The sequence below is a fragment of the Doryrhamphus excisus genome, linkage group LG14, assembly GCF_037039965.1.
Source record: "Doryrhamphus excisus strain RoL-2023G ecotype Guam linkage group LG14, RoL_Dexc_Guam_v1.1, whole genome shotgun sequence".
Taxonomy (NCBI): domain Eukaryota; kingdom Metazoa; phylum Chordata; class Actinopteri; order Syngnathiformes; family Syngnathidae; genus Doryrhamphus; species Doryrhamphus excisus.
The window spans coordinates 11,543,777-11,571,184 of NC_136370.1; the positions used below are offsets into that span (position 1 = coordinate 11,543,777).

General features: G+C 39.6%; 1 protein-coding gene across 3 annotated transcripts in view; it reads right to left on the reverse strand.

The window, feature by feature from the left end:
• Positions 1 to 27,408, reverse strand: part of myt1lb (myelin transcription factor 1-like, b) — a 134,476-nt gene that overhangs the window by 84,622 nt on the left and 22,446 nt on the right. For all 3 annotated transcript variants that reach the window (XM_078796006.1, XM_078796004.1, XM_078796005.1), the window contains exons 2-4: positions 10,946 to 11,056; positions 4,463 to 4,508; positions 2,394 to 2,427 (exon numbers count right to left, since the gene is read on the reverse strand). In XM_078796006.1, the coding sequence (XP_078652132.1) occupies positions 2,394 to 2,427; positions 4,463 to 4,508 (80 nt within the window). In that variant the 5' untranslated portion in view covers positions 10,946 to 11,056. The remainder of the gene's footprint in view (positions 1 to 2,393; positions 2,428 to 4,462; positions 4,509 to 10,945; positions 11,057 to 27,408) is intronic.

Sequence of the window (27,408 nt, forward strand, 5' to 3'; positions counted from 1 at the left end):
CAATATGTTGAAATGTGATATTCCTAAAAAAAAAAGTCAAAAGTCTGAGCGAAAGGTCTTCAGGCTGTCTTCAGGCGAGAGGCGGGGTACACCCTGGACTGGTCGCCAGCCAATCACAGGGCACATATAGACAAACAACCATTCACACTCACATTCATACATATGGACAATTTGGAGTTGCCAATTAACCTAGCATGTTTTTGGAATGTGGGAGGAAACCGGAGTACCCGGAGTACCCGGAGTACCCGGAGTACCCGGAGAACCCGGAGAACCCCCCCCCCACACACACACACTGGGAGAACATGCAAACTTCACACAGAGATGCCAAACAGAGAACCGAATCCAGGTCTTCCCAATCATCTTCCCGATCTCCACACCAACCTTAAACACAACTCTGAACTCCCGAAGTCACTGTCTGTCCGCCCCCTCACTAAGTTTTCCTCGCACTGGAACACATTTACAGCAGCACACACAAGCACAATAAGAACAACCCTATGAGTTATTGTACTACATTAATGAGACAATAGCCACTGCAGGAAGTACTGTACAGAACAGGAAGTAAACAAAAGAACAGCAAGGAACTCTCCTTGTGCTGCATAGAGGCAGTTGTTGTCACTTGAGCAGACGAGGAGCAAGTACAAGCTACGGCCACATACATATGTGTGTAATATTTTGCTCCGACTGCATGAATACATACAATAGCTGAAAACAAGATGGGAGCTTATCTTCAGTGTCAAACATAACATGCGCACCAAATCAGTCTGCATGTATACATTATTTAATGTGTCCACCGTTTCACCGCCCTGTCTGGCACTGTTTTTAGCCAGCTTTCTGGGCTGCAAGAAGCCCTTGAACCTGCCATCATTCTCTGTGGAGTATCGCTGGACATTTTTCCAGGTGTAACACCTGGCAGTTTTAGTCGGAGTGTTGCCCTGGAGTTCAGAAGAGCTCGGGTGGATAGGGGCCAAGGACACATTGGCTGTCTGCCTTTGGGTCACCATAGGGCAGCAGGGACAGTCGGGTAGACCGAGGTGCGTGGAGACCCAGATGCAGGATTGTGTCAAGAATGCGATCGTTTCACAAATTCCAATACATGTTGCAGACGTTTCCCGTCTTTGCGATTTCGCAACACAACAACCTTTGTAATAAACACTATGTGTTCATGTTCATTAAACAACACAAATAGTGTTTTGAGGACAAGACATAATTAGTATCATGACTCCAAGATAGTATAGTTGTTCAGTTTGTGCTTTCCCCCATGGGACAAAAAAGAGCTCCAAACTAACTGTATTGTTTGTTTTAAAAACAAAATGTCACTGTGGTAAAAATTCACATTTGAAGTACAAAAACCAAAAGCTAGGCAGATAGAACCTCAGTTAGCGTATGCCCTGATTAGCATATTTTTTGGTTTACATATTTTTTTTTGCCTCAGTTTGCATGCATTTCCCGTGTAGTGCACAATATGACATGTGTCTCATGTTATTAGTATACTGGGTAAGCCTAACTGTGATCTTACGTACATGGAAACATAAACCAGGGGTCAGCTTTGTCGCCCGTCTATGATATCATGAGCGGTTGACTCTGTGGTTCTTTGCTAACACACACACACACACAAGTCTCCTTATTACAGATTATGTTTTATTGCTAATTGGAAAAAATTATTTGGTTAAAGTATGGTTCGGTCTGAGACGGACCTTCTGGAACGCATTAATGACTTTAACCAAGGTTCCACTGTATTCTGTAAAAAACTACAATGCAGTCCACAATGTTTAACAAAGAACCGTGTCTGTAATGAGAGAAAAACTTTTTCAGTTCCAAATAAAATCTTGAAATGGCAAATGAATATGAAAGAATGAATATGTTCCACCTTCCACCCACTCAACAAGATCTTTAAGGCTGTGGGCGTCAATAGGGAGAAGGAGTTGTGCTGCATGGCTAATGAATTGATAATTGGCTATCACTTTTAACATTATCAAGTAGATGAGACAAAAAGTGAATAATTTAGGTTGTCTATTTGGAACATTAAAAGTGGAGAAAACCCTCTTGCTAAATATTTCATACGGTGCAATTGTAGTAACGAGATGGAAGTCAGACTTTTTCCATTTTTGTTGTTCATCTTTTGTGACAATTAAAAAGCCCAAGGTGCAAAACTATTCAAACATTTCCCTTTATGATTTGCTACTAAAAAGAGAGTTTCTTGTATATTTGGTGATAAAACAACGATTAGAGAGTTGGCGTAGAGCCTGGTTGAACAAGATGTCTGAGTGTTTTCAGCTCAGCATGAACACAACATGCTGAGCTGTGGATGTGAGTGCAGGTTTCTTACTGTGTGGTGGCTTGTACGAGTGTCTGTGTCAAGCATGGAGTGGAAATACTTTTGAAATTCAACTGACCTGAATAGCTCTGTTAATGCTGGATCCACGGGCACTGAGAGGGTGAAAGAGAAACATTGGTTAAGAAGGAAGAAAAGATGTCTGATCTCTTTCCTATAAAATATAAAACAGAAACCTGCTGAATATTGAATCAATGGGACCTTTTGCCTATGTAATGCAATGAACCAAATTCATGTTGGTGAAAATATTTGTGTGCGCATATCCAAAATAGTTTGTGCATATTTTCTAATATACCAACCAAAGCAAGCACTTTTTGAACTTTTTTTTTCTTTGCACATACACTAGATCCTTGCACAAATGCAATGTTTTTTTTCAACCAAAATTTACCTTTTTCTCATCTCAATCACAATGAGTTGGTAATAACATATATTTGTATGGGTAAAATGGACAAAAGCCCACACATTTTAAATATAAATGTGTTCATGGTTCACTAATAATGGTTTTTCGTCAAATGTTTAAATGTGGGACTCTGTTTGGCAGTCATTGAATGCACCGTTGTCTGTTGTGAGACAGAAACGTTTGTTTGGCTACTGAAGCACTAGCTAGGTTAACATTTGCAGAACCTTCATAATTATATATTTTATAACAAAACTACTATGTGAGGCATATTTAGGTCTCAAACCTGTTTTTTTGTTGTGAGTGACCAATGGCAATTAAAGAGAAAACGGGAAGGTTTGGGAACTGAATGTAGTGTTATAACAGAGGAGAACTTCATGTCAAAATAACAGGAGGGTTTCAGGGGGGAGGGCCATGTGTCAAAAATACGCATTTTTATAAACAGTTTTCCGCCATTGGGATCAACTATTGTGGTATTGAAATATTGTGGTGGTATTATTGTATTATTGCTCTCTCGCTATCTTGTGTTTATTCAGAAATGCATTAATTAATAAATGATCACAGTTTCGTGGTAGACTACAGTCTGTTACTCAAAACATATTGAAATACAAGTAAATAGGCAGTACTGCAGTCACTAGGTGGCAGTAGAGACACACAACATGGACGCAAAAACATAAAGTTGCATTATATTACTTTAACACAGCAGGCAGCCATGGCATGTACAACATAATAGAGTGAAGAAAGTTATCCTTCTAGTCAGTGTGGAAGTGGTAGATTTTTGGCTTAGGTTTAGAAGAAAAAAAATTCAATGTTAAATGGTTAGCTCTCTAGCTTGCTGTTGGCACATCCATAAGAGTTGTAAACAATGAATAATAGGAGAATATTGTACTTATGTACAATATAAAACAGATCCCAAGAGTTGAATATAAAGTTGACATACTACTAAACAAAACAAAGTCATAAAAGGGTCCATGTAGATAACAGCAGCTATATCTCACACAGGAGATCAAGCTAAAAACACAAAAACATGTTTGTCTCCTGAAAACTACACTTTGGGAAAAAAAATGAGTGATTGAATACATTTGGTTAAAAAAAACAATAAGTGACTTTTTCTGGTTTGTAGTAAATAATAATCAACAATTAACATAAATTAAAGGATGGGGATGAAGTGTTTAAAATACATCATTCTGGACACACAGATAGTCTTGGAACCGTTTCTGGTCTCCTTTGACTGACGAGCTGGGGCTCAACCAGGGGTCATGTGATCGCCACCGCCACCGATTTAGCGCTTGATTTAGTTGGTGTTAGAACAAGGGTCAGTTCTTTATTTCTCAGTCTGTCAAAGATGTTTGACACCCTCTTTTTTTAAAGTGAGGGGACATAAAGAATGCATCAAAAAGTCCTCTAATTCTAATTTTTCCTCTGTAAGCGTACCAAAGTCACATGGGTAGTTGCAGTAATTGAGTATGCTGTTAGTTGGACAATTTCCCTTTGGACTATGTATTGTTTTGTGCATGTTTTGACAGTATTTGATGTGTAACACAGATTTAAAGTGTGTTTGTGTGGTCTAGATGGAAAAAAAAGGAGGTGTGGATGCACAGTGACACAAGCAACTGAAGTGTGACAGTCTGCGAGAAGTGCGGCGGTGTGTGTAAAATCTATATGTGCCAGTGTGTTTGGCTGTTGGGGGAGTGAAGGTCACCCTGAATGGCTGTGTGTATCAGTGCGGATACCTTTGGAGCGTGTGCGATGGCGCTTATCGTCTGCATCCACCTCCATCTGCAGAGAAGGCACAAACAAGCTGTTAAGCACCGACTGCAGACAGCATCACTAAATTAGCTTTCATTTAGATACACGTTCTTTCCGATTCACAGCGCTCTCGTACGTTTGTCCAGGATGGGATGGGGTGGGTGTGACTGAAAACATCTGGGTTTTGTCATCTTAAATCACATTATACATTTTTGTAAATGTCATCAATAACATGATTTGGCTGCAGTCGTCCAAAAACAGAAAATAGAAACATTCAACTCAACAATAAAAAAGGGGCTTCCTAAGAACTTGGGTCTTTATGCTTTTTATCCCCATTGTTGCTGTTATTTTCTTATTAATTAATTTAAAACTGTCAACTCTCTTCTTAAATAATATTCAGGATTTTTTCCTCACCATACTATGACTTAATATTCATAATATTTTGACTGTAATTCCATAATTTCCCCCAAATTACAAGTTTATTTTTGAGTTTCTGATAAGATAATGACTTTAACAAAATATTTTTTTCTTCAATATTTCAACTTATTTTTCCACACAACATAAAAAATGTATTTGACTAAAATTGCAACTTTTATCTCATTAGATTACAACTTTTTTTCTCTTAATATTTTGGCTAAATTCATATAAAATTACTGCTGATTTTTCCTTCCTTTTTACTGTAGTTATTTAAAAAAAAAATAAAGAAATAAAAATGCAATAAAGAATCCAAAAATGGACATCCAGGTGGCATCCAACAAGCAAGATACAGCTTTTCTTCCTGTCACTCACACACAACAATGACCATGAAAACTTGTCTCAAAGTTTGTTAACAGCAGCATTATGATCGTCAGCTTTAGGATCATATTAGGGTTATTGTGACCAATGAAGCAGAGTCATCAAGCAGCTACAAAGTACTGTATAATACCCTTTTCTTGCTGCTTTTTCACTTATAATAGCTCATGATAATAATAAAAATAAGATACATTTATTTGTAAGACATTATTTTGAGTTTAATTATTACATTTGGAAATAATTATAATGACTAACCCTCATGTATATGTATATGTACATACTGTTTAGGTATGTAAACTATTGTAAACATGTACATTCATTCATAACAATCAATCATTTGAGCATCTATTAATAGGTACTCATCCATTCATAGGCTTCCATTGGCTTGTTATGATCAGCGTCTTCGTCTTTATTTATCGCACATCCAACTTTGTATTCACTCTAGACCCAATCAAAAGTTAGCATGCCTTTACCTTCAAAAGCCCAAGAAAGTGCACCCTAACATTTAACTGGTACTGTCCTTTCACATGCATGTCAAGATATCCTGTATGATTGATTCCCAGCTCTATGCCAAGTATGTTTGGCGATTTGTGCTGCAGTATGAAGGTCTCCCCCACTTCCCAACAACACATAAATTGTTTAAGGGTCTGAACACCTCTGAACTCATATTTTTAGATGTTCCTAAATATTCATGCCGGCTGGGTTTAGAAGATAACAGGGGCCACGACCCTGTTTGGATGTCTCTTTTATTAAACATGATTTATTAATACTACACTTAGGCCACTGTCGAGCCCTTCAATCTTAATGGTCTGTTTCTTTATGAATGCCCATAAATGTTTCAACGGGAGGAAAATAAAATGATGAAAGGCAAGGATACCTTGTAAATATTAGCAGGTAAGTTGGGACGGAATGACCTCAAGTCTTTTTTGGGTTGGAGGATGAGAGGATAAATATGTCGCTGGACAAATGACAGATGATGATGAGCAACTGCCCAGTCAGAAAACTCTTCCATACTGTGCAGCCTACATGTAGAAAAGTTAGGACGGTGACATTGGGAAAACTTTCTGCTGGTGAGCCGCTTAGAGCACAGAACATAACTTCCCTACAGCAGGATGACATTTCCTTAAGATTTAAAAAAAAAATATTGATGTAATTATTGCTGAGGCTTTGCAAAGACTGCCCATAATGTCAACCCTTTATAACAATCACTGTGCTTTTGTAACTAATTATAATTATACTAATTATCGTTAGGTGTCAAGGGCCACATACTGAAAAATGAAAGAATGCAGGGGCCTCTTTAATATTTTGTACACCAACACATTTAGATATGCTCAAATGTTACATCTGGAAAAAATGGATTCCAGCTTTGTGATATATTGTAGGTTATTAGTATGAACTTTGTATTTGCTCCGTTTTTTCTTCCAGTTTTTTATTTTCCAAATATTTAAATTTTTCATTTAATTTTTTTTTATATTATGACATTATTCCCATAATAATTTTCAAGTTTTCTCTTGTAAAAAATGTGTTTTGATTGTTAGAATACCCCTTTTATTAAATTAATATTTGTACATTATCAAAAAATTCAGCTGTTTTTTTTAAATTACTGCTGTTTTTTTCTTCTTCAAAATTTTTGTCTCGTAATTATGATTTTATTTTGATTTTTAAAATGTTTTTTCTCAAAATGTTACTTAAAATTTCTTTAATATTACAGCTTTATGCTAGTAAAATTAAAATGTTTTTCCTTATAATATTACAATGTTTCTTTTGTAAAATTAAAAAATCTTTACTGTTGTTGTTGGTTTTGTTTATTTTTAAAATAGATTTTTTTTAGAGTGTATTGAAAAATCCAACCAAAAAAACGGCCGGTTTATGTGGTTTCTGTAAGTTTAAAATCCTAGAGTTGTGAGTGAACAAACGTGCTGAAATTATCCAAAACACTCGCAGGATGCGGTTTCAAACACAGCTTGCGCCAAGAGTGAGCACAGCGTCAACAGTGAGCAAATGCATTATCTAAATAAAACAGCACAACAATCACGTCAGCAGTGGAAGCCTTGTCGACTCCTGGTTGCCTTCCTTAAACCTCCTCATGAGATTTGGAGCCTGGAAGCATGCTTGGCAGCCCAGCTCAACACGTTGGAGAAGCCTATATATGCCGTTTTGTTTTTTTTTTTTTAATCGCTTGATCGAGTGATGCAAAATTAACACAAAATTCTGTACATCTCTTTGATTCCAGGCTCAATTATTCTGATTAAAGAAATGTAGAAAGCACATATTTTTATGAGGAAGTATGTTTTTCAAATGCCTCACATCTGGAAATAAAGGTTTAATTGTTGGTATAAAAATGTCACATTTATACTTGTGTTTGATTTTTTTTATATATCCAAATGGACATTTTCATTAACAAAAAATATATATTTTGGAATTTTTGATTTACATTTTTGGTCAAATTCTGTGTATTTTCACCAATTCAGTTTTTTACCAATATCTGAATGTGGTCCTCAAGATACAGAATACCATTTCATGATGTTTCGTGGGTTACATACAAACTTATAGTTTCAACAATAGTTGAAAATGTGATCTTACAAAGCATAAGGAAAGAAAAGTCATCACCATGGAAGTGAAAATGAACATCATAAAATGGCGATGTTTTATTGATCGTCTATTGCAGTTATCGTTAAGAACAGAGATAATTTCCTTGAACATGTTAAAGGATCTGCTGCTATGAAAGCGTGTTTTGAAAGTTATAATCAAGCAGTGGTCTTATTATAGAGGCTAGAATACCAAAATCATCATCAACATTATGTTGATTTAGGAGAGTGATAAAAGATTGTTTTATTAATTCCCTTGCCTTTTCTACTCCCAGTAAACTACAAGAATAAAGGTATAGGAAATGTTCTGTTATAACTGCATCATTTAATTCTTGTATTTATCTTTTTGTTATTTATTTTGTTCTGTATGTGGTATGTGACTAACTTAAGTGTTCATTCATTTAGATATAATTTAGGTATACTATCCGAATTAGACCAAAACTTGATTTACATTCTAATTTAGGAAGCGGTTTGTAAACCAAGGACTACCTTTTCTTAGTGAAGCTTCATTTGAAAGTAGAGCACATGGCAACAACAAAAAAACAACCAATATAATACGGCAGCAAAATTAGTTAGGTAAGAATCTAACTAAAAATAATAATTTGATAACAAAAAACAATAACAATATTATTATCTCTGAAAAATGGTAAGGAAACAGACTCAAATACAGCACTGACATCCTGTTTACGTGGTTGAGTGTGCTTTGAATTTTGGTAATGATGGGGGATGGGATGAGAAAGCATCCGTCAAAACATGTCACACAGTTATCAGTTTCTCTTTGTTTCACCTTCAACTTTTGGAAGAATGTGTTTTACACATATGGCAACCAACCCCACCCTCACACACACAAAGTCATTCACTCTCACACATTGGTATTCCATCCAGTGCAGCACTACAGAGCCACCAAACCTGCACCGGCATTATCGAATTTCTCTGCAAATAGCCACGCCATGCATCATCTAGTGACAGAAAACGTGTGCCAACCCAATGCTAAGTGCATCTGAATTAGTGTGAAAGGCTGTGGAGATCTGCACGTCTGAGTGGGCACTGAGAGAGAGTGAACGGCCAGAGTGAAGAGAACGACTAAGGAAGATGGAGACAGAAATCTGGTGAGGAAAAAAACGGTCTTGGCGTGTGAAGTCTTTTTTTTTTTTTTGAACACGTAGAGCTGCAATCAGAATGTCATCAGACCAACTCATTATGTGGTAATAACATCTGTGCTTGTCATATACAATCGTTCCTCGACATTTTCTGGTTCAAATTTGTGGCTTCACTCAACCACAATTATATCAAAATATATAAATTCATGAATCATGCTGTTTCTAGAATACGACAATTGTTAGTCAAAACATATGCATTGTTCAGCTAATATATTATATATATGTAGCCTAATTAGGCAGTTTCAAGCATAAAATTAAAAAATTATTTCACACTACTTCCTGTCCGCCACTCACTCTGCACCCTCAAGGAACACATTTATAGCAACACACACAAGTACAAGTCTTATTATGTCTTCTACATTATGTAATACAAGTGTAAAGGTGACTAGGGGGTTGTTAGTATATGTCCAGAGGGCTCTAATAATGTTAAAACCTTAATTTGAAGGTCGTAAACAGGATTTCTATGCTCTATGAAGGGATTATTGTATTGCTATACAATTGACTTGCACATTGAAATTGAGCTTCATAGATGCAACATTAAAAGTGGAATTATTCCTGAGGTTGTACAGTACAACATGTGATGTCTTTAAAGTCACACAAAAAGACATGTAAAGGATTAACTCTACAAGAGTGATTAACCGTACTTTTTCTTTAGCTTTTTGGATCCCTCCTAGAGGTGTGGACTCGAGTCACGTGACTTAATTTTTATGAAAAAAGGCTCGAAAGCATTGCAACTTGACTTGGACTTTAGTCTGATGACTACAAAAAAATCTAAATTTCAAACCTATGACTCGGGACTTGACTCGACCTGACTTGAGACTTGAATTGGACATGCACATTTTTACTTGAAACTTGAGTGAGACTCGCAAAACCAAGACCTTCTCTCACCTCTTTTTCCTCTTGCGATGATGTTACAGAAAGGTACCAGTGAGGGCAAAGATGAATATGTGATGATGACCATAGAACAGGAAATGGAGCAAAACAGCCAACCTTTTGTTCCAATTGCTTGTTTTGCAGCTTATCATCTGCTTCCTTTTCCTGATCATCCATCCTGTACGTCCAGTACTCCTTCCACATATGCTAGCTCCTTTCCCATGTCGTTTTGGTTACAGTATTACATTTCATCAATCACCGTTTTTCCGTGTCTTCTTAGAGTGCCTCTTTTTGCATCATTTTTATTTAGATGCTTTGGTTATCATATGATATTGAAAGCATTGGGAGTATAATGTAAGGTTCTGAACTCAGGGATCGGCAATGGTGTTTGTCTGCTAGTAGGAAGTTCTAGAGTAACACAGTCGACCATGTATGTTTAAGTCGACTTCAGCGTGCACTTTTTAATAATAACAACAACAAAAACATAGTGGACCGGGACTGTCTTAAGTGGGTTCCACTGCAGTTCCATCAAATGTAATCACATTCAAATTAAATATGCAATGACGAATCGGGTAGGGTGGCACGGTGGATGAGTGGTTAGCGCGCAGACCTCACAGCTCGGAGACCAGGGTCAATTCCACCCTTTGCATGTTCTCCCCGTGCATGCGTGGGTTTTCTCCGGGTACTCCGGTTTCCTCCCACATTCCAAAAACATGCTAGGTTAATTGGCGACTCCAAATTGTCCATAGGTATGAATGTGAGTGTGAATGGTTGTTTGTCTATATGTGCCCTGTGATTGGCTGGCCACCAGTCCAGGGTGTACCCCGCCTCTCGCCCGAAGACAGCTGGGATAGGCTCCAGCACCCCGCGACCCTCGTGAGGAAAAGCGGTAGAAAATGAATGAATGAATGACGAATCAGGTTTCAGTTTTTTATGTGACTCATTGCCATTGTATAGTATGTGTAGCAACTTATATGATAAGTTTTAATGACAAGATGTGTCAATGTAAACAATATTGGAATGTATTTAGGTGTACAGAAGGGTTTGCATCTACCTGCAATGGTTTGGGGTTGAGACAGTTCTTCCAGACCTCTGCTTCCACCTTGACCTCCTGGCTTTTTTCTTGGAGAGGAAATGCTCACCACGTCTCCTCCAGATTCATTTTCTACAAGGAATAAAGAAGATGGAGAACACACACCATTAAAATCATGCCCATAACAATCCTAATTCACACGAGGCGTCTGATATTTCCTTTTTCTCCTTTGACTCCAGCTCATGAATAGTCATATAGCATCAGCTATGCGGCGCACGCCGGAGCCGATGCAGATTTCCGCCATGGAGACGGCCGCTTGTCATGTGCGATAGGCTTTGGCAACATGTGGTAATTAGCTAGATCTATCATCTTCTGCAGGAAGTGGGGACAAATATAGCTAATGATCCGTGCCTGCCTCCATGATTTTTCTTCTCAGCTCCCCATCCTTCGCAGAGTTGCAGAAGGAAAGGAAATGGAATGGGAGGGTGGGAAAAGTAGTCCCTCTCCGTCAAAAAAAAAGGTCAAATTAGATACAAATAAATGAAGACAGAGATATGAGAGGATATAAAGATGTTCCTTGAACACTGCCTGTCTCTTCCCTTCCCTCTGATGCTGCTAATTAAACATTGAGAGAAAACAGATGCTGCATACACATTTTTAAAAAAATGACAGCCACTTTTGGGAGGGTGCAGACTGCCCATCACACACACACATACACACACACACACAGTCACAGCCCATCTCAAAGTAGCTCCAATCAAAACAATCATTGGTCCCTCAGGACAAACACAACCGTGGGCATGCAGTGAGTGTGCAGACTTCCTGTTGTGTGTTATGTAAAAGGAGCGGTGGCGGTTACATGCTTAAGTGGACTTTACTTTGGACCAGTAGGGGGTTGCATTTGTGCTTTTCATCACACACACACACACACACAAATACATCCATTTATTGTCAGATCCCCTTGTACTGTGAATACTAATCAAACAAGGCAACAAATGAAACAATGGACTGCATTGTCTTATACAGAATTGTCACATTGTGTATTCCATTGCAGAAACCACCACTGTAGTGTACCCCATTTATTCTGACGATTGTTATTTTTGAAAACTTGGCAGTATTTATAATGACAAAGAAAAGGCAACTTCCATAAATGCATCCGTGTTAATTTGTTATGCAGGTGTAACTTCAATATTTTTGTTCATATTCTGTCTATAACACACACATACACACACACACACATACACACAGTGGCCTCTTGGTCATTATAATCAGGGTGTAAGTGATGGCTCTGTCCTCTGATGAAGGTCTTCATGTGGAGGCTGATAAATCACAGCTCTCTGACTCTTCATCAGGACACATCCCACATTCCCCTGGTGTGTGTTCCCATGTGTGTGTGTGTGTGTGTGTGGAAACCAGAATGTGGGGGGGGGGGGGGGGGATTTCACAAAAGAAGCCAGTGTGAAAGAAACACAATAGAAATGGGTAAAATACAACCTGCCGCAGCTTGTGTGCAATGTGTGCAAGGTATTCTGGTCATGGAGTTGAGGCGCTTGTGTGCTAGTTTCAGTACCAAGGACAGCGACAGACGTGGCGCAGGGAGGGAATAATAGACCTCCAGCTGCAATGGGGGCACACCCACAGAGAAGGCACACACACACACACACACACACGCACAAAGACACACAATACTGTGCAATCGCACACATGAAGGCAGTTATAGAACACACATGCACAAGCTAATCTCATCCTTTCCTTTTGTCACAAAGAAAGACGGGATTCCACAAGCGTGTGTGCGTGTGTGTGTGTTCCTGGAAGATTGAGAAGCAGCGTGTCTGTCCTGTGCTAGCCTACCCGTGCGATCAAAGCCAGGATATGCACCACAAACAGCCAGGAAAGACCGGCTGCTCCATCAGCCACAAACATGCACTAACACACGACAATGAAAAAGCCTTTCTGTATGGGGGATGTTTGGAGATGTAATGTCTGCTGTCACATTTCCTTTGACACATATTGTACATGACAGGAGTTTAAAACCCCTCTCTCAAAGACACTCACAGAAATCATACCCATTATTTAAAGAAAACGTACATGCGACACTTGAGGACAATAGGGTAGGGAGGAATGCTTTATTCATGTGATGGGTATGGGCACACACACACACACACACATACACGCACATACACAGACACGCACACACCAAACCTCGTCTCCAGGCTCTGATGGAGAACGAAGCTGCCTGACCTACATTCTGGCAGATATGTATACAGGCAGGCATAGAGGAGATGAAATCTCCCTCTCTCTCTCTCTCTCTCTCTCTCTCTCTCTCTTTCTCTGTTCTATATCCTGTGTTCTCTTTGTGCACCACACACACCCTGCACACACACTTACAAATGATTTCTTAGCCTGAATGTCATCATGTTCCAGATGAAACTGGCAATTTTCAGAGCAGCTACATGTGTTTGATGGATTTCCGGCCGAGTTGAAGGTTAGATTTGTGTATCTCTTTCTCTGTTGCATATCAAAGATCTCCTGAGTTGTGTGCACGTCATTTCATTTTCACACCCAAAAAGCACTAAGAGACAAAAGCCAAAGATGGGACATCTGTGTACAAATTCAAGTGTATTATTAGTAGATGTTTGCTGGACTTCCCCCCGTATGGGCACATTTGTGTCTTTGTGTCATCACACTGTGCCCTTTCAATCAATGGCTCCACTGGACTGGACAGCAAAGCACAGACTCAAAAAAAAAAAAAAAAAAAGAGCAAAGAGTACACACACATGCAGGGTATTTAAGGTTTATTACCCCTCAAATCCCCTTGCATGGATCTCCTAATAGAGTGAGAGTGCAGAGCTTGGCTGGGGGAAGATCCTTTACAATGATTCATATTTTGGCTATTTTGGGGAGATCTCTCTGAATGTTTACTCAGAAGTTCCCCGCACACAGACAGTATCAAAATAAAAAGTGCATCTCCTGAACAAATACTGATACAGCAGAAACCAAAGGAACTGTCTCTTTGTGGAAACAAATCTCAGAGTCAGAACAAAAGCTTCAAGAATTGGACTGATGTTCCATAATGTTCTGACCTTAATGTTGACAAAGCTAAAGATACATTTTTCCATTATACTAATATAACAGCTGGTGCAATATTCACTTGTATATGACTCAGTAGTGATAGTTTTACTCCTTATGACTATAAAACTGCAGCTAGTGATAATTTTGGTAATCGAGTAATCCATCCATCCATTTTCTATGGGTATGCTTGAACCTTCATCATCCAATAATCTATTGATTATTGTGTTGGATCAATCAGGTCATTGGACAAAACATACTTTATAGCAAGGGTCCTCAATTATACGTATTTGACCAAGGGTCAGAATTTTGTGAGGCAGACACTGTGAGAACCAAATGGTATACTTCTCTGGATAGATTGAATGTTTACAATGAAAAGCAAAATTTGTTCTCAATCAGAAATCACTTCACACTCTTTATTGCTCTCTGGTTCTACCATATCTTACTTATTGTGAGGAAATATGGGGTAATAACTATAAAAGAAATGTTCACTTGCTAAATGTACTGCAAAAAAGGGTAGTAAGGATAATTCATAATGCCGCCTACAGAGAACATACTTAATTCTAAAATCACAAATACTTAAACTTGCTGATATAGTTCATCTTCAAACAATTAAAATAATGCATAAGGCTAAAAATAACCAATTACCGAAAAATGTCATCACTTCTCTACAAGAGATACAAGAGATGAATGCCATTTCAGTATGTGGAATCAAACTATGGAATGGATTGACCAAGACCCTCAAACAATGCACAACGATGAGCCAATTCAAGAAACAATACAAGCAGTTGATGTTTGCTAAATACAAGGATGAAGAGTCTTGAACCAGTCATGATGTGCTATACAGATCACTATATTGATAGTTACTATGGTACCCATTATGTTATTGTATGGTCATATCACCTCATACTTCGGTACGTGATAAAAAAATACATATAAATAAAATAAAAAAAACTATATTAGGAAAGCAGGAAGTGAACAAATGTAACAGTTACTGATTGTAAAAGTACCAGATCGAGGGGTAGGATTTAATAAGCTTTGCTTCTTCCTACTCCTTTTGGACATGTGGAACTGTGAACTGATTATGTGATGCATTCAATTGTAATCTGATGCATGTTCAAATGAAATAAAGCCATTACCATTATGTAATAGGGCTATTGAAAATGTTTAATCAAACGGATGCGACCCAATGTTTTATCATGTGTATGTTTAGGCAAATAGATAGACCATTACCGCTATTATTTTTTCATACATATGCAAACCATCAACAATGGAATTTCAGTTCTAATATGAGCACCTTAACAATGGAAAATGTAAGTGAAAAGAAACCTAAAAGCCTAAACTCAAATACAAAAAATAGTTACAGTAGCCGTTGTTGCTCTGTAAGTACTAATGCTTTCTGGTAATGTGCCGCAGTATCGGTGTAGTGATGTTGTGGAATGCCAGCTCTGACAATACAAACATCGCAACCACGTTGTCTGTCTCTGAGTGAAATGATCCCAAACTTTTGACAGCTTCTGTCGTTTCCTTCGGGCCCCGCTCCTCTCTATCCTCTTCGTCACTGTTTTCTTTTGAGCCACCCATGTCTATTGCCACCAGTGAATATTGTCCACAGCGGCACGGCGGTCGAATGGTTAGCGCGCAGACCTCACGGCTAGGAGACCAGGGTTCAATTCCACCCTCGGCCATCTCTATGTGGAGTTTGCATGTTCTCCCCATGCATGTGTGGGTTTTCTCCGGGTACTCCGGTTTCCTCCCACATTCCAAAAACATGCTAGGTTAATTGGCGATTCCAAATTGTCCATAGGTATGAATGTGAGTGTGAATGGTTGTTTGTCTATATGTGCCCTGTGATTGGCTGGCGACCCCGCCTCTCGCTCAAAAACACCTGTGTCGACACGCCCGCGACCCTCGTGAGGAAAAAGCGGTAGAAAATGAATGAATGAATGAATATTGTCCCGATCCGATGTATTCTACAATGTTTTTCAATACACTATATAAATACAATGTAAATCCCTATCCCTTAAATACTTCCAAATTATACAGTACATTATATAATCCTAATTAGATACTGTTATTACGCAATTACTCAATTAAGTAATCCAATGAGCTCCAACACAAAAAGCCGAAACATGGAATTTTTTTTTTTTTTTACCTTTGCCCATCATCCACAATCCTTATGTGTCTGTTTGTCCTGGATATGTTCTGGATAGCAGTTTTTCACTATGAATGCAGGTAATAGGGATTCACCTGTTTTTCCTAGAAACAATGCTTCATTTACATACATTCATTCACTTAATATTAATCAAGCTATACCGACATTGTTATTGTAGGAGCTAACACATAGGAACTGCTTTCCTGGTGTAGTGACACAGCACCTTGCGCCAATGTTGCACCATTTCTCCTTGCCCACGCAGCTTCGAAAACCCGTAGCTCATCCTCCAAAAGCCACTTTCATTATTAGTTTGAGTTAGTTTTTATGATGGATGCTCTTTCTGATGTAACTGTCCGATTTATCTGATCATGGGACAAGAGCTGGAGAGCTGCAGAGGCTGGGTGTTGGAAGACTGACCTGGAATGGAACATGTGACATGGAGAAGAACACCAGCAGGTCCCGGTGCTCCCTTCGGCAGCTAAGTACGGTCAGCAAAATAAGAGACACATCCCTAAGTGTGTAAAACTTGGTTGTTCTTAAAGGGGACCTAATATGCACATTTACAGCTCTTTGTATCAAGTTGTGGACTCCTCTAGACCTTTCTATATCTTCCAGAATCTGTACCTGTTCCAGCTGTATTTCTTTGGCTTTCCAAAATGGTCAGTTTTAATTAATTTAGTTAATTTAGTTAGTTAATTTTAGCACGCCCACCTCGCTGTGATTGGTCACACTCTGTGCTAACACAGTGAAATTTTGCAGCAGAACCGAGGAGGTCAAGTCTACAGCTTGTACTCCGGAACGCCCATATAAGGAAGTCCGGATCACTGTGATGTCACAGGAGAATACAACATTCTAACAACATTTAGAGGTAGAGATTTAAGATAGAGTTAGTCTAACATAAGTCATCATAATGTTAGGTTTTTGTACTGAGCCAACACTGCGGGAAAAGAATCCAGCTCAGGCTCATTGCCAGGATACCAGAGCATTTTTTAATGCAGCAATATCCAGCTATAATATCACTTTAAATTCACTTTTTAAATCAAACTGTCTCATACCAAAAAGGTGATTCTTTGTTGGGCTGCATGACACAGAGGTGAAAGAAGCTAGCCAGCAATGAAGTGGACTAGGTCTTTATGACCAAAGAGGAAAATTGAGCCAAAGTAAAAAAGCCAATTTCTGATCTGTTTTTCTATTAAAAGAACGCGAGCGATAAAAGTGACTGTAGGCATGCTTAACCTGCTGGGCTGCACTGCTGTGACACATAAACATGACAGAATCCACAACTAAACCTTACTAATGCCGACTGCAGTGTGGTGAGCTCAACTTAACTGTACAACATGATGGAAACATGGCTTTAAAACACACGCATCCACAGAATACATTCTAGCCCTGACCTTTCATACCCCCTCCTACCCTGTTCAGGTTTGGGAAAGTGGCGAGAAATGACATAGAGTGGAGTGTGGCTGCAATTACCCACAGTGGGATAATCACCAGCATAATGCAGTGTGAACCTGCTGCCACGGAGACGGCAGAATACTCAGGTGAGGAGAGAAGCCAGACAGCAATCAGACCAGCATGAAGAGGAGGAAAAGGGAGAGAGCGAGAGCAAAATACCATTCCTTTAATTTCCAAGGGAGAGCCAGGGCCTTAATTACTTGATGAGTCTCCCTTCTCTCTCACTCCATCCCGATCTCCATTTCCCTTTGCTCTGTGTCTTCAAAAAGGTGTGTGTGAGAGAGTGTGTATGTGGGGCTGATTATCAGACTGGGAAGCCTCCAAGTGAATATTGCAAGCGTGTGTGTGTGTGAGGGAGGGGTGACATCAAGGTCACTGAGCCTTGACTTGGAACAGCAATAAGGACAACACAGAAGAAAACCAAACGATGCTGTACATGCTATACATTGTTAGACCTGCAGCCATATGAGAGCAATCAAGATTTCTTTCACACCGCCTGTGATATTTAGCATGTCAGCAATTCTACGCTGTCTTATATACAAGGGAGCATTATGTGAGAACATGTTCATCAATTTGGATATATCTTAGACCCTCCCATATATATCTATGAATGATGTGCAACTGGTGTTACCAAAGAATAAAATAAAATAAAATAAAATAACTGTACCAAATGGATTGGCTTAAAAAAAATAAAAAAAAAAAGGATTATATATATATATATTATATTATATATATTATACTTCTATCCAGCAGTGCCTGGAGACACCCCACATGATCATAACAACCAGCGGACGCTAACATGCCAGCAAGTCGGAAAAAGACGTCAACAGCTGTGTGCGAAAGTTACTATGTGGGTGTTATTTTATGTCTGGGGGCTCTAATAATGTTAAAACATACAGTATTTACAAGGTCTGAAACAGGTTTTCTAGTTCTAACTACAATCTGGAACCAATTCATTGTCAGAAAAAAGGGATGATTAGGTAGAATCCAATATTCTTTAATACAAGAGTTGTTTCAATATTCTACCAATACAAAAATTGTGGTGTTCTAGTGTGTGTATCATAATGTTTGTTTCTCCAGCACTATACGATGTTAACATTCATTCATTCATTCATTTTCTACCACTTATCCTCACAAGGGTCGCAATGGTGCTGGAGCCTATCCCAGCTGTCTTCGAGTGAGAGGCGGGGTACACCCTGGACTGGTCACCAGCCAATCACAGTGCACATATAGACAAACAACCATTCACACTCACATTCATACTTATGGACAATTTGGAGTCGCCAATTAACCTAGCATGTTTTTTGGAATGTGGGAGGAAACCGGAGTACCCGGAGAAAACCCACGCATGCACGGGGAGAACATGCAAACTCCACACAGAGATGGCCGATGGTGGAATCGACCTTGGATCTCCTAGCTCTGACGCCTGTGCGCTAACCACTTGTCTGCCATGAAAAGGAGGAATAAAGGGATTTAAAAAATAATTAAGAAGTATACAATTTTTTTTAGCTATTATTATAGATGTTACATATATTTTATCATTTGATCATTGGTGCTTTCACAATGGGTTGTTTGTTTTTTTGGATCGCCTTTGACCGTTTTAGTCAAGGAAACAGCAGCATCATTACTGGTGATCAATTAAGGCCTAAATTACATTAATTATTATGTAATAACATCTTTAAACTGGTCATATTTGTACAACGGTTGCAGTTTAGAAACTTTGAACTGATTAATTTCTAGTCCAGTACATTTTAGACACATCATGCGGTCATCCATAGAAACCTAGCCTCCAAAGTACCTTAAAGGAAATTCATGGAGAGAGATGATGCCAACAGAGGACCAGTCACCAGCGAGTGTGACTCTCCAGCTGGCAGCCTGTCAGCATCCACATGCTCAGAGACAGTCATGTGATGCTCATGCATGTAGCAGCTAGACAATAAGTAGACGCACAGAGTCACTTTACTGTGGTCTGATGCATTTTGTCTTTGCTCTGATTGAATGGAAACTGGTAAATATATGACATGGGTGCTGCTCCTAAATTGATTCATTTCTTCAGCCTCTATCCTACTGTATGTCTACATAGCAGTTCTGTGTTGGTCGCACAAATTATATTAAAATCTGCAGTTTAAGTTCTAAATTCTGACCATTTTTAATTTGCATTATAAACGAACGATCGTTGACATGACGACTGACACTTCCTCCTCGCTCTCACCATCCCCCCTGAGCCTCGCCGGCCAGGTTCTGGCCGGTGCTTCTGCCATTAGCTATCAGTCATCGGCTTGCAGGACGATTGACTGCATTAATTAATTGATTTTCTTTTGTCTTTATTACCTGCATGAATGGACTGGAAAGCGAAAGTGCCATTTTTTTTTTTACTTGATTACTTGATTATTTTCACTATGGTCGTGGATATGTTGGAGCCTTTCCCAGCTGTCTTTGGGCAAGAGGTGGAGTACACCCCAGACTGGTCCATGACAATAATCAAAAATTTAAAAAGCCCATGGTCACGCAATATGAAAAAAAAATCAACCCAGAGAATCACAATCTAAATTTTTACGCAAGAAAGTCATTGCTCACATTTTACCCAGAATAGTGCAATATTTATGAACACATGCACTTGTTTGTTTGCATGATCACTCATGTCTAAATATATTGAGCTTTTGTTCTTCCTTCCTCGGGTTCCCCCCTCCCCTTCCCAAAATGTAACTCACTATAGCTCCTTTTACTCACTCCTTCTCAAAGACTTCACAAGTGGTGGCGGGTGGTTGAGAGAGTGTGAATAATAAAACTGGGCCCCCTAGAACACCAAAACTACACATGTCAAAATATTTTTTTTTGTACGAATCATTTCAATTTCCGTTGTTGGTGGATTCAAGGAAAAAAAAAATGTGCATCCGTGTGTACAGGTGTCCTGCATGTTGTCAGCAGGGTTTGCATTATGTAGCATCACAGACTAACCGCAAGCAACAAGAAGCACGAGTCATTTAAATCAATGCATTAATGTTGGTTTTATGCAGCACATTGTGATCTGATTTAATGTATAAGCCACCCGAGTCTGCACACATTTATTCCCTTCTTCTTTCCACCCACATCACTATAGTCGTGTCGACCCAGAATACCAATGATACAGGCAGCAGATAGATAGGGAGGGCTGCCTGTCACATGACCCTATTTGTCCTGAGGCTTTACCCAAGGATGACAACACGGCCAAGCGTGCTCACACACACACATACAAAAAAAGGTACCCACAACTTTTGCAATGCCGTATGTCAGCATAGGCGATGCATCCACACAAAAACAGGAGCACGCAAACCCACAGCATCATAGTCATTAACATTCAGTTTCACACACACACAGTATTCACTGCAGGGGGGGCGAGCCAGAGAGGAGGAGAGACAGAAAAAGAGAAAACACCCAGCTACTGTACACACATGCGTCTGTCTAGTTCTCTGCCACACATGCAAAGCACAGCCGAAGAGTAAGTAGGGAAAAACACTCGCCAAATTGCTTCCATTTAAAATGCAGCTATAGACACACACACACACACACATATAGTATATATATATGCACAAATGTCTTCCTGTGGGGAGGAACCCCACCCCTGTTCTTCGCACAAACACATTCGTCACTGACAAGGCACTACACAGTCACTGGGTATCCTGTGGCACCAAAAATAGCAACGTAATAGACAATGTCCCTTTGCACTATATCCTCAAATTCAGGAATTAGAGATTGAGTGCGTTTCAATTTGAGTGAATTACGGAGGAATTCAAATTAGCTCCTGGATAGCAAGAGGGAATTTACTGTCTCTTCCCCACAGGAAACTGTCAACATACAAGAAAAAAATGTGTTTGAAATTCAACATTTTGCAACTTTATTCATTTGTAGTGCTAATTCCACAAGTTCTCAAGATGGTATATATTTTTTTAAAAGCAAACTTCAAATATAGAAGCTATGGTATGCAGAAACCTACACTATGCATTCATTCATTTTTTCATGAAAAAAAATCAAAGATTGTCCGAACATGATCGTCCCTGAGTGTTTAATAAGGTTGACTACATTTCCACTAAGTTCATGCTCTACATGATAGTTTTATGCACCATCAAGCATGTCGGTTTGTCGAGTGCAGTAGCAGCTGATGTGTTCAAGAAACATGTAAAAACACATCTGTCATGTGGTGTTCATAAACATTTTATTGCTCTACACGCCAGTGACCATACGATAGTCTAATTAGCCGTTGCGTGCATTAATGCGGGCTAGCCGTATTTAAAGGCAGTGTTGGTGGTGAGCAAACCCAGGACATGTTTTCACATATTGTCCTGACGATACAGTAAATGTCCTGGTTTTCATCGTCGTTCATTGTGTTGCCAAACAAAAACATATGCAACATAAGTTAATCCTCTTACGCTTGCCTAGTTAAAGTCTCTTGTGAATGTCAAAATTCCCAATTTTGTGCGACATTAGATGTCACATTTTCCCCCCAAAATATTGGTTATATTCGAAAACTTAACAAGCATTTGACCTCAGTCCGAGTGGTTAGCACGCAGACCTCACAGCTAGGAAACCAGGGTTCAATTCCACCCTAAGCCATCTCTGTGTGGAGTTTGCATGTTCTCCCCGTGCATGCGTGGGTTTTCTCCGGGTACTCCGGTTTCCTCCCACATTCCAAAAACATGCTAGGTTAATTGGCGACTCCAAATTGTCTATAGGTATGAATGTGAGTGTGAATGGTTGTTTGTCTATATGTGCCCTGTGATTGGCTGGCGACCAGTCCAGGGTGTACCCCGCCTCTCGCCTGAAGACAGCTGGGATAGGCTCCAGCACCCTTGCGACCCTCGTGAGGATAAGTGGTAGAAAATGAATGAATGAATGTTAACATAGTGTAGTACTGGAGAAGCATAAACATTATGACACATTTGTCGATCACACTAGAACACCATAATTTTTGTATTGGTAGAATATACAAAACAACTCTTGTATTGAATAATATTGAGTTCTATATAATTCTTATAATCCCGCTTTTCTCACAGTGAATCGGTTCCCTTGTGAGAAAAAGCGGTAGAAAATGAATGAATGGATGACCTCAGTCTATGTGTTGCTCTATTTTATGAATTAGTTTTCTGTTTTTTTGGAATTGTATCTTTGGTTTTATAGCATTTTGTAGTATAACAATTAGGGGTGCAACAATTACACAAATTATTTGAGTACTTGGATTACAAAAAATAGTTGAGGATTTTCTTCTGCCTCAAGGAATCGCTTTTGTTGCCAACATACGTACTTACGTCACCCACGCAGATGAATATTTAAGCGGAGGTGTGGGAGATATGGACAGAAAACGTGGCTAAACAGCAAGTTGAACACAATGAGGTGTATGTATGCATTGTAAAGGCCGCCACACACGGTAGACGACAAGCGACTGCGATTGGTGAAACTCATCGCCCACATGTAGCAAACCATGCACACGGGAGGCGACGGGCACCTCTGAACACTCTGACACAGACGCCAATTGCCTGACCCTGACAAATATCCACAAAGGTAGGGGTGGCCAAAGGAAACATCTGCGGTTCATGGCTCATTTGATATAACATCACATCAAAAATACCAACGACCAATAATTACATAGGGCTTTGTATTTAATGTATGACTACGTCATTAGAAACGTCCGATATAATCAGCCGATTTTGGCAAAATAATGACATATGAGTTCACACTACTATTGTGTGGCGCAGCGCCCAAGTGTTGACATGCTCCTCATTGCAACAAGCTTGCTAGCTCAGTATGTCCGCGGTTAGGAATTATTTCTAAATGATTATATATATATATATATATATATATGTGTCTTGCCTTGCAGAGAAATAGCTTATTCTGCAATGAAATGTGATCGTTTAAAAAAAAAAAAAAAAAGTTTTTTCTATGACTTACATTGGATATCACAGCATTTGTCTAGCAGTAACATTTTCTGAAATGCATCCATCGGCATCGCTTTGGAGTGATCGCGTAATGTGCAGCTTCATCTAATTGATATCAAACAATATTGATATATCAGATAAGCCAGTATAGCCTCTCTGATAACTTCCTTAATAAGCCATTATGAGAAGAAATGATCAATAGTAATAAAGACACCTTGATGTGGACTGAAGGATGCGGGCATGCTGGAGCCTATCCTAGCTGTCTTCGGACGGGAGGTGGGATACACCCTGGACTGGTCGCCAGCCAATCACAGGGCACATATAGACAAACAACCATTCACACTCACATTCATACCTATGGACAATTTGGAGTCGCCAATTAAGTCCCCGGAGAAAACCCACACATACACGAGTAGAACATGCAAACTCCACACAGAGATGCCAAAGTGGGAAATCGAACCCGGGTCTCCTAGCTGTGTGGCCAGCGTACTAACCACTTTAACACCGTGCAGCCTTGTTATGCACATACAAACCCAATTCATTCAATGAATAACTTGGCGTGACGGCACTAAAACAATGACCTGCTATATCAATATGAACCCGCTGTAAATGCAAAATGTGTGAACATTGTGTGCATTTATTGTGCTTATGTTTCTTTTGTGTACAGCCGCATTGTTCCCGTCGCCTACTCCGCATACTATACGTGACATAACACCTGTTGTGAAATATGTATAAGTGCATTTTTGGAACCTTTTCAGCAAACTTGTTAGTTTGCTATCACCCTGCGTATTGCAGCTACATCGAGGTGACAGCTCCTGGAAAGGTGGAATATTTTTATGCAAATGGTTGTGAGAGCCAACATCAGGGTCTGAACGAAGCTCACGTTAGAAAATACGCAACATATTTCTTGTGGGATGCATAAAATATGTTTTTTTTACAATTATGTTTCAGCCAGTTCTTACAAAGAATAATAACGTAAATACGTTCACAGTTTGGAAAAGTGATAGGATATACCATTATACTGTTTATTCAAGGAATGAGTTGTGAGATGAGATGTACATTTCCATGGGATGCGTTTTGGCTGCTTGTGTGCAGCTGCCTGTGTGTACATGTATGTGTATGTGTGTGTGTGTTAATGTGTGAGCAGGCTCAGGTGGATTGTGAACTCGGCAGATGGAGCAGCTTTGCAGCCTGCAGCAAAACACTCCGTGTCTCTCTCACACACACACACACACACACACACACACATCATTAACCTTGTGTAACAGTAGTTCTAAAACACATCTCAATTCCAGTATCCTAATACTGCAGATATCAAAATAGACATCTACTTGTATAGTGACCTAACCAATCATGAGATGGCAAGTGACAGTCTGGTTTCTCATTTCCATGAAATAAATGTCAACTTTCTTGAAGTCTTTTTGCTAAAAGTCTCCTCCCAGACTCGTCTTCCAGTCCAGCTGGAGGATGGGCGGCAGTGGAAGCATGGAGCAATAAAGGGATGAAGGGATGGGAGAGGGAAGCAGTGAGGAGCTTCTCTGTCCCTGAGGAGAATCTTCTGCCAGCCCGGTGCCACACAGATCAACAGTCAGCCAGCCAGCCGTGCACTGACCTCATCCTCTCTCTCTCTCTCTCTCTCGCTCTGCATCTCTATTTCAGTCTCCCTCTACCTCGCTCTCCCTCTCCGCCAGAGGCACTCGCTGTCCCTGCATCTCCTTACGCCAACTGCCTGTCCCGCTACCAGTGGGGCACGTCTGCAGCTCCGCTTTTCCTGTCTTTGGTCCAGCCAGCCTGTCTCTCTCTCTCTCTCTCTCTCTCTCCTTTATCCCTCTGCTTTTGTGTCTGTGTCTCTGTCCATCTGCACGTCCACCTGCCAACAGCTCGTTCTGGCCAATCGTTCTTCTGCCGGAAAGGGGCCAGGCTGTCCGCCGCTCTGCCAATCTGCCCCACTATCCTGCCTGTCTATTCATCATCTGTTTGTTTTCCCGCCCATCTATCTGCCTGTTTACCTGCCTGTGTGCCCATCTGTTCTTGGTCTGTGTCAAGGTGCTTTAGAAAAGTGTAAACATGAACTCTTCACCCCATTTTATACTCTTCATCGCTCACTTGACAGTATACTGACATGACTAAAACCAGAAGTAGCATCTTCATTCATTCATTCATTTTCTTTTTCCTCACGAGGGTCGCGGGAATGCTGGAGCCTATCCCAGCTGTCTTCGGGCGAGAGGCGGGGTACACCCTGGACTTGTTCGCCAGCCAAATCACAGGGCACATATAGACAAACAACCATTCACACTCACAAAAATTAAAACATATACAGGTGGTCGTCCCATAAACTAATACATTTATTGATGAAAATTGTTTTATTTAATTTCATTTTTTTCATTAATTGGTCTGTAAAAACCAGATTCGAGAAACAGCAGCAGTCCTGCACAATACGCTCCACACCCTGCACAATTATGCAGTGTGTACCGGCTCAACCACAGTGAGGAAGAATAACATTGATTATCAGCTAACATTATGCACTTCAATGAGTCTCCAAAAAAGGCAGCGCGTCCCCCCCCCCCAAAAAAAAGAAAGGCATCACCATGGAAGTGAAAATGAGCACTAAAACTCCATTACAGTCATAGAAACAGAACATGTTGGTAACCCAAGGACCGCCTACAAAAGGAGCGCTTTGCCTTAAATGCATACACTAAAAACAATCTGGTCAAAATACATAATTTTGGTCTCCGTCGCCGAGAAGAACCCCAGAGAATGTACAGTCATCTCTTTTGTTTATTAATATATTTTTGAAAAATCGTGACAAAGTCAGAAAATTCAAGTTGCGAAGATTTTAATGACAGTTAGCCTCTAAAGCATTGATTCTGTAGTGTTAATTGGTCCCAAATTGATCATTTATTCACTACAAACAATAGTAATGGGCAGAACAACTATAGGCTCCTTGACCAGATAGTAATACATGTATTCAGTATACAGTACACAGTGGTACCTCGCTTAACGTATGCCTCAGTTAGCATATTTTTTTCAGTTTAAAATAACAAATGAATGCAAAAATATTGACAAGATTCACTTCCAAAATTCTACGTCATTATGAGGGACTTGAATAAATGTAAAGAAATAGTTCCGAAAATTATTTTTATTTTTAATGATGTAACTTCATGTTAATGTCTCACCGCTCCTAGTTCCAACACCCATGCACTCCTCAGAACATCCTGACACAGCAATTTCACCATGAACCTTCTTAATCTCCTACGTCAGAGGTAGGGAACCTATGGCTCGGGAGCCAGGTAGGGCTCTTTTGATGACACTATCTGGCTCTCAAGCATTTCTTACCACAATAAAAATGTATTTTTGCTAACATTTTAAAGTAAACCATCACAGAAATGACTGTTAAAAATAATAATAATATTAAAAATCAACAACTTTTTTATGCATTTTAATTCGTCCATCTATTTTCTACTGCAATACGGCCGACCATATCCATCTTTCCTGATATTTTCCAGGTCAAACACCAAAACTCGATTATTACTGGGTAATGCGGTAGTCTACCTCGGTCATTGAGATGTCAACATGTAAATATAAACTTTTCTCCTTTAGTCAAATAGTCACCTAGCTAAAGCTGCAGAACCAAGCCTTCTGGCAAAGATGGCCAAAAGAATGAAATATACTGAGTATGGTGCAAAATTATGCAGCAGCAGAAGTTGTATTAATGGCAACAAGTATTTGATTTATTATTAGACACTGCGCTGCTCACAAAAGTTTGCTGGCCACACCCCATTGGCGTGCGGTAGTGTGCCTGGTCTACACAATTAGAGCCCATTATATCTAAAACTGTTGGTCTTACATAAAAATGCACACATTTTATTGCATTCAATGTTTAAAAAATGTATATG